The 10,517-nt window shown below is 34.5% G+C and overlaps 2 protein-coding genes and 1 long non-coding RNA gene across 4 annotated transcripts; 1 reads left to right on the top strand and 2 right to left on the bottom strand.

Moving 5' to 3' along the window:
• The first annotated feature begins 157 nt into the window (after window positions 1-157).
• On the top strand, window positions 158-2,842 carry LOC106338730. Its single transcript, XM_013777637.1, has 3 exons — window positions 158-1,167; window positions 1,244-2,498; window positions 2,588-2,842. The coding sequence occupies exons 1-3, from the start codon at window positions 158-160 to the stop codon at window positions 2,840-2,842; spliced, it is 2,520 nt and encodes an 839-aa protein (XP_013633091.1).
• Window positions 2,843-3,113: 271 nt separating this feature from the next.
• LOC106341346 lies at window positions 3,114-3,879 on the bottom strand. 2 transcript variants are annotated; one of them, XR_001269610.1, is made up of 3 exons: window positions 3,810-3,879; window positions 3,590-3,723; window positions 3,114-3,490 (listed from the first exon to the last, which is right to left on the bottom strand). It is a non-coding gene; the product is annotated as an uncharacterized LOC106341346 (long non-coding RNA). The 2 variants fall into 2 exon arrangements; XR_001269609.1 differs by having other exon boundaries at window positions 3,599-3,723.
• Window positions 3,880-5,667: 1,788 nt separating this feature from the next.
• LOC106336894 (SPX and EXS domain-containing protein 1) lies at window positions 5,668-9,332 on the bottom strand. The gene is made up of 13 exons (XM_013775863.1): window positions 9,046-9,332; window positions 8,786-8,901; window positions 8,656-8,694; window positions 8,481-8,573; window positions 8,276-8,392; window positions 8,087-8,182; window positions 7,896-8,009; window positions 7,713-7,766; window positions 7,074-7,121; window positions 6,508-6,658; window positions 6,261-6,426; window positions 6,102-6,171; window positions 5,668-6,018 (listed from the first exon to the last, which is right to left on the bottom strand). Exons 1-13 carry the CDS (start codon window positions 9,116-9,118, stop codon window positions 5,770-5,772), a joined length of 1,386 nt encoding a protein of 461 aa, XP_013631317.1. The 5' UTR covers window positions 9,119-9,332; the 3' UTR covers window positions 5,668-5,769.
• Between the last annotated feature and the right edge of the window lie 1,185 nt (window positions 9,333-10,517).

The following is a 10,517-nucleotide window of genomic DNA, read 5'->3' as shown; positions in this document are numbered from 1 at the left end:
CTTCTTGTCGGCTTTATGTTTTATATGTATATTAATGGTGCTTTTTTGGACTTTTAAACACAGTGACGAGGATTTGGTGGTGAAAGTAAAATGTTATCACTCTGGAAAATTTGAAAAGAAAGAAGCGATTGTAGATTACGTAGATGGAGAGGTCACTATGTTTGAGGTGGATTATAATTGTGTCTTCACATCCTTGGTGTCAAAGTTGACTGAGAGAAATATCGTTACTGGGAAAGTATGGTTCAAGCTCCCATATGAAAATATTGAAGATAGAAAGCCGTTGTGGGAAAATGTGGAGAAAAACAAGAAGAAACTGGAAACAGCAGGTCGATGGTATAAGGAGGTCGACATATATATTGAAAAGGATGGTATTGAGGCTAGAGAAAATGGTGTACATGAAGAGATGGCCATTGAACCGATTCATGAAGGTGGTGAGCATGGGAGTGATGATGAAGTTGAAGATCCAACATATGGGGTCGAAGCTTCAGATGATGATAGTGTAGATTTTGAGGCAGGTTGGTCTGAAAATTCAGAGTCTGATGATGAGGTTGAGGTAGTTGAGGAGGAGATAGATATTTTAGAAGATGTGGATTATGAAGAACAAATTCCAGATGAAGATGAGGTTTACCCTGCCACTGATGACTCATCTGGTGATGAAGAAGAACAAGCTGAGAGGCTGGTTAAAAGAAATGTGCTTGATGGTGTTTTCAGTCTGAGGCAACTATTCAGTACTGGAGAGGAGTTTAAGGAGAATGTGATCAGATACATTCTGAAGACAAGGAGAAATGTTGTCTTTGATAGATGGGAGAAGACTAAGCTTGGTGCAAGGTGTGATGAGAAAGATTGCGGGTGGCGCATCTACTGCTCAGTGGAGAATCCAATCGGGAAGTGGATGGTGAAAACCTATGAGGACGAGCATCAGTGTCATCCTGTGGGAAGGTGTAAACAGATCAAGAGTCCTGTGATAGCTGATCTATTTTTAGAAGACATTAGGCGCGATCCAGAAATGAGTGCTCCTGAAATCAAAGATGAAATGAAGAGGAGGTACAACATCATCATCTCACCTCCACAGTCGCAAGTTGCTAGGCGAATGATCTTTGATAAACTCCAAGCTGAAACGAATGAGCAGTTTGCGAGACTTAGAGATTACGAGCATGAAATTAAGAGGTATACTTGTTTTTCATTACCTTTCATTCTTGATAATACTTTCATTATGTTGATATTTATTGACTATATTTTTCAGGACAAATAAAAACACAACTGTGGAGATCAACACCATCAGAAGAGAGGATGGAGAGGAAATATTCTCACAAATCTACATCTGTTTTGAAGCTCTAAAGAGGTCGTGGAAAGCCAACTGCAGACCTATCATCGGCTTAGATGGTACATTCTTAAAACATTCTGTCCAGGGGATGATTCTCACCGCAATTGGAAGGGATCCAAATAATCAGATATATCCTATAGCTTGGGCAGTAGTTTCGGCTGAGAACAATGACAACTGGGAATGGTTCGTTCACAAGTTGAAGCTTGACTTGGATTTGGGTGAAGGTGAGAACATTTCTATCATATCCGACATGCATAGAAGCTTGATTCATGGTGTTGCTACTGAGTTGCCAAAGGCTGAGCATCGAGCATGTGCTAGGCACATCTACGCCAACTTGAAGAAACTCCATAAGTCTGACACTTTAAAACCACTGTTTTGGAGAGTTGCGAGCAGTTATAACGAAGCTGATTTCAAGGAGAATCTAAAAACTTTCAGACAGTTTGATCCTAGGGCGTGTGATGATCTGTTGAAGAAAGATCATCGAATGTGGTGCAGAGCTTTTTTTAGGATTGGTTGTTGTTGTGCGGATACTCACAACAATCTGACTGAGTCTTTCAATAGGACTTTGAAGACTGCAAGGAAGAAGCCATTTGTGCAGATGCTGGAGCTCATAAGAAGAGATGCAATGCAAAGAATTGCGAATAGGTACAAGATAGCTTGCAAGGAGATTGGAAGACACACAAAGAAAGCAAGAAAAGAGATGGAGAAGTCGTGTGAAGAAGCTCAGCATTGTTACTCCGTGTCAAGTACTGGTGGGAAATATGAGATTGTGGAGGGGACAAATGGCTATTCAGTCCATCTTAATAGGCGCACTTGTGTATGCCGAAAATGGGACTTGACAGGTATTCCTTGTCGCCATGCTGTTTCTGCAATCCGGGAGAACACCGGGCTAGTTGAGGACTACATTTCTGACTTCTATTTGACTGATAAACGGAAAGAGACGTACCGGAAAGGTCTGAAGCCTGTAAATGGCCCTAAGTTTTGGGAAGAAGTTGGAGGCAAACGCATCTTTGCACCACCTTATAAGCGACCACCAGGTAGACCAAAGAGTAAAGCGAGGATCAAGGGTGTCCATGAATCACCGTCGAAAAAGAAAGTTGGTCGGAAAGGAAGAGAAGGACATTGTGGGCTGTGTGGTGAAAAGGGACATAACTCAAGGAGGTGTCCACATGAGGTATTGTCTAAGCTCTTTTAAATTGTTTTTGTATTGTCTACTTTGTGTTGTCCAAGTTCTTTTATACTGTATATTTTGTGTTACCGCAGTCTCAAGAAGACAAAGCAAAGAGAAGGCGTCTTAATGAGGAAGCTCAGTTGGAGGCACAAGTACAAGATCAACTACAAGATCAAGAGGAAGCTAATGACCAAGCACAAGAGGTGGCTGAAATGGAAGCTGATTTCATGGCTCAATTAGTTGAAGATCAATCACAGTTTGAAGTTCAAGACATTTCTTCTACTGCCCCACAACCGACTCAAGTACTCCGAAGAAGCAACCGTTTGGCTTCATTGTTGTTTGGTTGATCATGTCTTCTGTTTCAAGAACATGTCTATATTTTGGATGTTTGTACGATGTTAGCAGTCTTGGGTTTCACAGGTTCTTGCTTGTTTTTGATGTATAACATCATGTTATTAGAATTCTCGGGGTTTTCGGGTTCTTTTTGATGTGTAACATCATGATGTTAGAACTCTTTTGCAGTGTTTCAAAAAAAAAGAACTCTTTTGCTTATTTTGATCTTCAAAAATTGTTATGACTCATTTCGCTTGTTTTGCAAGATACTACTAGTGCATAAATGATGAAAATATTCCACAATTGACATTGTTCAACAACATTAAAGGTCAACCCGATACATAACCATTCCATTGTATGCATGACTGATACACCAATAACAAAGTACAAACCATTACATTAAGCTCAATTCACATTATTATGCATCACCGATACACAACCATTTCACGAGAACCTGGTTTCTCAACCTTCTTCTGCTCCAACTCCATACGAAGCTCATTGACAGTAGCTGTTAGCTCATTGATACTGGCCGTCAGTTCATTGATACGTTTCTTCTTCTCTCGTATTTCATCCCGAGCTTGAATCAAAGCCCTCTTAGCCCAACCTTTCACTTCTTCTTCATCAAACCACGCAAAGTAAGAGCAATGGTCATTCCCCCCCTCCTAATGATACAAAAGACATAATGTTAGAACTTGTACAGTTCTAATTACTACTAATTACCAAACGCCATTAATTTCATCTAGACCTTGTACAGTTCACACCCATAGAACCTTCGGCCAGGATTCTTATCTGTCCAAGCCGTGAAAATCTTCGCAGGCAACTGACAAGCACACATTTTGCGATTACCATAACCTCTGTTCCTACTGTTTCTTGATGAACCCGAGCTTAGATCCATCTATCAAAGATATGTCAATCAATACCATCTCTTCTAATAATCTAACAAAATCTTAAACATTTATATACTGGGTTCAGCGATTTTACCTGATTTCCTCTCTGTAGATGCTGGACTCGATTTTGATTTAGGTTGAAATCTCTGCTTCACGAAGAAAAGAGGAAGAGTTAAGACAGAGATCGACTCTGATTTCATTATTATAAAGAATTGGGTTGGGCCGAGTTTAAAATATTGGGGCCCAAATACCTTTTTCTTTTATTTGGGCACGGGTCGGGTTAGAATTATAGAAATATTGGGTAGGCGGGTCGGGTTATAATCTGTCTTAACGGGATAATTAACAGCGTTTAGTTTCCGACATCCACGTGTCCATCGCCGGTTACTCTATTTAACTTAATGATGTTGATTACATAACGTCATTAACTTGGGGGATGTGGTCATGCGTAACATATAGTTCGTGTAGTTAAACATGCATTAATATAGTTGGCATGGTTAGCCATGTGATGGCCAATACTTGATGTAGCTCATAAATACTTTAAGTTGTTGATAGAAAATGAAAACTAAATTAACCCTCCTAAATAATTTATACTAGATTTTAACCCGCACATACGTGCAAATATTTTTCATTTTATAAATGTATTTGATATTATCACAAATTTTTTAAATATATAATTTTCATTTTAATATTATATATTGTGTAAGTCTATAATATTATTGTTTATATTTCTTATTCGGCATGTTATGATATTAACATATATTTTTAATCATGATATTAAGATATTAAGTTTTATTTTTATTTTTAATTAAGATTTCAAATCATTAGATTGCTTTAATGTTTACAACATATATCGCTTGTTTTTTCGTGGTGCATTTCAAAAAGTTATTTTTATAATTAAAATTTAATTTGTCATTAATATTTTAAATGAATTACTAAAATTTCATAGTTTTATAATAACAACTTTTTTTAAATAGTATATAAACTAAAGGTTATTATATACTATTATATTTTTGTATATAAACAATATATTATTCAGAGTTTCAAAACAAATAAAAATATTATATATAGTTGTAGATATAAGAGTTTAACCTATGTTAATAAATTTATTTTTTTATAAAAATATTATATAGTTTACGAATTTTAACTTATTTTAATGATGAGTGATAATTTATTTAAATGAAACAATTTAAAAAAAATTTATGTTAATTTACCTATTTAATATAATTTTTCATATTTAATTCATATATCACTTCTATTTTTATATAATACAAAATATAATTATGGAATTTATAGAAAATAGTATATAATTTTTATTTTCTTGTTTTATAATAAAATTTTATTTAACATTTATTTATAACAATATTATATTACTAATTACGAAATTAATTAATATCTTATTTTATAAAAATATTTAAAATTTTAAGTAAGATTTTGTTAGATTATTTTTCAACAGATTTTTTTTATAATTAAAAAAAAATCAAATTTATAGTTAGTTTATTATTAATGTAAATAATCAAATGTCATATTACCTAATTTATAGTTACTGGTAGATAAAAATATGACCCTAAATTAATAGATTAGATGTTTAAAAGTTTATAAACACAACCCCACCCCTAAATACTAAACCATAAACAATAATTACGGAATCCTAAACCAAAATGTTATTTTAATTTTAATTGAGTGTATTTTAAAAATTGGTAGCCAAATAATGGTATTTCAAATAATTTCTCTAGAATGAACTGCAAAATGATTTAATCTCTCACAAGTAATGGTATTTTAAACAATTTGATCGTGTTTGTTAATTTTAGCCCGTTTCCCCCTCTTCTAACACTAATTCATTTCTAAATACTCCTTACAACCTATAACGAGTTTGTTGAACATTTTCATGTCATAGCCAAAAGTACATTTTCTAAAGAACCGTATGATTTAGTCTGGTAAATTTGGTTCGATTCTTGAAAAAGTGTATTATATTTCCAGAAAGTGTCTAGACACTGAATGTACCGATACGAAAACAAGAATTTTTTTCTTTTTGCATAGGACTAGAGGAAAGAAAACTAGACATCATGGGTTGTAGCAGAACCAAGTAGTTTGTCTTCTTCAAGTGAAATCTCAGCCAATGGATGCGATTTGGTGATCTTGTTCCACTCATTCTCTACTCTGAAAAATACCCATTGAAAGCGTCTAAACATCTCCATGGCGGTCACTGCGAACACCGTTATGTAGTTGTGCCTCAAATGTGCCGATAACTTGTATGTCCATGCACACCTCAGCACCAGATTGCTCCCTATCACCCAGAAATACACCTGCAATGATATTCAACGGTTCCAAACATCAATGTGAAGAAAACACAAAGACGTTTCATCGGAAAGTAGAAGCTGAATCTCACCCATTGTCGGCCATATAAGAGATATGATATGTTACTTGGACGGCTAAACTTGAATATCTTAGTGAAACCGCTACAAAACAGAAACAAAGTGATGCGACTAATGCTTATGATATGAAAAAATTGTTTAGAGGATAGGAAGACGCAGTTTCAACCTATTACCTTAAGTCCCAATCTCGAGTTACATCCCAGTAGAATGAGTAGAGTGAGTTGATGACACTTGAGAAAAGCCAGAGGGGTCGGTAAAATGATGTCCAGCTCTCGGGCATCACGTGGTATTTAAGCGCAGAAAGAAAGATCACAGGCACTGCTGTTGAATATTTCAGAGCTGAAGAAAAACCCACAAATTATCTATAAGATTGATGATGCGGAACAATTGAACATCAGTGCTCAAAGGTTAGGCTTTTACCATTTAAAAGAGATGACTTTTCCTTTGTATCCTTGTACTGTCGAAGACATTGCAAAAGACGACAAATGTAGGGGAAAACAAGAACCAAAGGAATTGCAATTTGATGACTGCCACAGACAGCATCAGCTTCAAACCACGCAATTGTTGCGACCTGAAAGTACAAGAAACTTCTTTGACTTGATATATCCCACCATTTTACTACAGATAACAAGGTATGAAACCCGTGCAGGGTTGACAAACAGCCAGGATTCCATTGATACATCATATCTTAGCGTTTGTCAAGAGTCTTGGAGGGTAAATTGTTCGTAGTACAGATCAAGCTATTTGTTTCAGGTCCGAGGAAAAATCGAACTAGTTAATCCAGCTTAACAGATTTTCAATCTTATATCAGCTGATTTGGCAAATACTGGCATTTGTCAGTCTTGTAGGATAAATTTTTGGTAGTGTAGATGGATCTATACTTCTTCCAGTTCATAGGAAAGAATGGAACTAGTTTCTCCAGCATAAGATATTTCAAATCTATATTAGATGTCACAGGTATTTAATTGACCAAGTAAAGTAGTTACCTGTCTATGCACCATCCGGCAGACGGAGCGCTCTAAGTCAGAAAACACCTGGCATATAAATTACCCATGTCAATCATAAATGAAACTCAGTAGAATAATATTAATCGGCGCAGAATAAGATGCACAAGAGAAATACGTATTCAGTTCCATTCCTTGGCATATTAGATTTATAATGCAAGCGACGACAACAACATTTACACCTCTATAAAAACCACATCAAGCGAGCAAAATATTTAAAACTTTCGGTTACAAGAGTCCAAATTTACTACCAGTAATCCAATTACAAGAACATCAACTGACACAACAATCTCTTCTCCATGAAAACCAGTTCAACATGGAGAATATGATGCTTAGATTAAGCCTATCGTGCATCTCCTAAATCAGGAGGAATTCAACACTAGCAATTCTACTCAAAACACACATAAAAGAACCACAGAGAGAGGGAGCTACGGCGTTTCACAATCCCGAAGCTCCTTAATACCCTAAACCGCAACCTTATCAAAAACATCAATCAACATAATTATAAATCTGATATGATATATAAAAAGAAGGCACTAGTTAGTTACAATAAGCCTCCTGCTACCAATCCCATAATTTCTAAGAACATAATTATTACAAGTAAGCTTTGAAATTTCATACCTTTACCATGGAGGTCAGAATATCTGCCAAAAAGAAGTCCGGAAATGTAATTGGCTGTTAAACAAAAAAACTGAGATCAGATCTCCATGCTTGATGAACTTATATAATGCATGGCACTTCTATTACGCAAAACTTGGAGATTTGTCAATCGCAAGTCTAATTACAATCAATAGAACATTTTACCTGTAGTGGAAAAGCTATCCTCCATAATGTTCTCAGCAGAAAATATCGACTAGACAAGTAGAAAATGTCGAAGGGAAATATCAGAACCAAAGCAAAAGCAATGTACAGAAGCACCTGCACCAGTGACATACAAAATAGCAGATGTATCAGAAACATAACATTTGCAATAAAGCAAAAGAGAAGGCGCTAACCGGTTGTGAAGCAGCCAAAGATACTTCACCATGAGAATAGAGATATAGATACGCAGTCATGCTAGTAGGGACAATGATTGTCATCCACATGCTACACTGCAGCCCAAAAATCACACAACAACTGAGAATAATACGGAAATAGAGAAGCGTGTGTGTACAGTTGAATATTAAAATAGAAAAGTAAAGTACCTTCCACATCTCTCGATGAGTGAGGTGGTTATGGTCGAGATCAAAGACTTTGGCGTAATTGACACTTCCTTGAGAGAACACCCATAAGTTGACTCCCCAGAGCCAAACCATCATGGTCTAAAGGCCACAAAGATAGAAAGATATAACAAGAAGAGAAAGAGGTCTATCTAATCTATCTAAAGAGAGTAGATGAATCTTAACTTACCACAAGAAGAAGAGGATTGTAATAAAGAAAGGCTTCGTACAAAAACAAATCTCGCAGGTCAATACTCATTCTCATAACTGAATCCCATCCAATCTGTTCTTCAAACATCATTAACAAGATCAAGATGGGCCAAAAAAAATTCACATTAAAATTTTTACAGAAGATCACTACTAACCTTGCAGCAACATAAAGCCCAGAAAAGAAACAAAACAACCTGATTCAGTGGAACAAAAAACTTTCATCAAACGATACCATTTTTTACAGAGATGTATGCTCAAATTAGTCTCTAATTTCAGGAAGCAAACCTTAAATCTCCAAAGGAAAATAGGAGAAGGAACCATTGTTGTAATCTGAAGCGGTGAACTTGATCCTTTAAGGTCACCACCCATTTCTGATGCACCACCTAAATGCCCGCTTACACCTAAACCCAATTAAGAAATTAAAATCCCTTTGTGTCAGATCAGATCAGATCAGCACATCGACAACATTTTTCTCGCTTCGTTCATTTTAGATCCACGCAATCAAAAACATGCATTTTGAATCAGAGCTGGGGATGGAGGGTTACCAGGATCAAGGAAGAGGGATTTGCTACCAGATTTGCGAAGATGAGGACTGCTTGTTACTGGATTTTCAAACATGACCAGAGTTTCATGATTTTGGTTCAAGTCTACAGAAAGCGTATCATCATCATCACCAATTCACACGAGATCTCGATCGAGCGGAAGAGAATTGATCTGGGGAGTGTTTGGCTTTTATGGCTGCAGAGATCTTCAACGCATTGAGTAGAGATTAAGCGAAACTCTCATTCATTCCTTTCCGTTACGATTTACAACTCTTTTTCTTATTTTTATTATTATTCCGTCATCATCATTTAGGAATCTATTTATATGGGCTTCAATAAAGCCTGTAGGCCCACCATTGTTTCTTTCTTTGTAGCGGTGCTATGTTCAAAGTTGAAACAAGTGAACAAATAGATGAGTAAGTCCTGAATGAGACGAGTTTAAATAGACAATCCCATTAGATATTAAAACTAAGATCTAAACGGTTCCAAATTTTAGATGAGTTTCATGCATTTTTATTGAATTTTATAAATGTAAAATAATCCGCATTTTGAAAGCATGGGTAAAAATCTAATAACACTTAGGCCCTGATTGACAGAGCATTAGCATTAGCAGTAGCAGTATGCTATAGAAGCAGTATGCTGTAAGACCTGTATGCTTTTGCTAACTGTTTAATATGATGATTGGTAGAGCAGTATGAGTATGCTATTTAAAATTATTATAAAAATTAGTATATAATATATAATATATTTATTTTTAATTAGTATATTAGTATATTTATTTTTAATGAATATATTTCTAATATATATATATATATATATATATATATATATGTTAACATATAAAATTAAAAAGATATGTAATTAATTTATTTTATTTAAAAATTATGTTTATATTGAAAAATATTATTTAAAAATAAATTTTATAATTAAAATATATATTTTTAAAAATAATATTTCACATTTAAAATAAATTAAATTATATAAAATTAAATTATATATTTTAAACGTGAAAAACTATTTTTTAAAAAATATTTTTATTATAAATTAATTTTAGAAATCAAAATTTTATTTTCTGGATATAAAAATAATTTTATGATATTACTAAATAAAATAAATTAATTAATTATATATTTTCCTTAATTTTATAAATTATAGATGCAAATGCTCTTATAAAAGCTTCATGTGAAAGCATTGGCCAGAGAGCATTTGGAGAGCATTTGCATTTAGTAAATGTTTCTCTAAATATTTTTCTAACAATTGTTGATTAGAGAATGTAGAGCATAATGTTAATGCTAATGCTCTACCAATCAAAGCTTTAATAAATAACAAAACTCACAAAGTGGAACTATAGCAATTCGTCTAACGCTTACATACGGTGCTGGTCAAGCCATATCTTGTTGGTCAAACCATATTTTGTACCTTCTATTTTTTTTTTAATGAATGTAAAATTTATTCGAATAAAAAGCCGGTTTTAC

This window comes from Brassica oleracea, chromosome C4 (genome assembly GCF_000695525.1).
Source record: "Brassica oleracea var. oleracea cultivar TO1000 chromosome C4, BOL, whole genome shotgun sequence".
Classification (NCBI taxonomy): Eukaryota; Viridiplantae; Streptophyta; class Magnoliopsida; order Brassicales; family Brassicaceae; genus Brassica; species Brassica oleracea.
This window is presented reverse-complemented; position numbering and strand designations above follow the sequence as displayed.

Bases quoted from the DNA above. Each gene is read 5' to 3' on its own strand.
- LOC106336894 (XM_013775863.1), bottom strand. From the start codon at position 9,118: ATGTTTGAAAATCCAGTAACAAGCAGTCCTCATCTTCGCAAATCTGGT. The intron at 8,393-8,480 runs GTAAGTTAAGAT...TGTGGCCTTTAG, and splicing joins ACAATCCTCTTCTTCTTGTG to ACCATGATGGTTTGGCTCTG. The intron at 6,019-6,101 runs GTGAGATTCAGC...ATATCATTGCAG, and splicing joins TCTTATATGGCCGACAATGG to GTGTATTTCTGGGTGATAGG.
- LOC106338730 (XM_013777637.1), top strand. From the start codon at position 158: ATGTTTGAGGTGGATTATAATTGTGTCTTCACATCCTTGGTGTCAAAG. The intron at 1,168-1,243 runs GTATACTTGTTT...TATATTTTTCAG, and splicing joins TACGAGCATGAAATTAAGAG to GACAAATAAAAACACAACTG. The intron at 2,499-2,587 runs GTATTGTCTAAG...GTGTTACCGCAG, and splicing joins CAAGGAGGTGTCCACATGAG to TCTCAAGAAGACAAAGCAAA.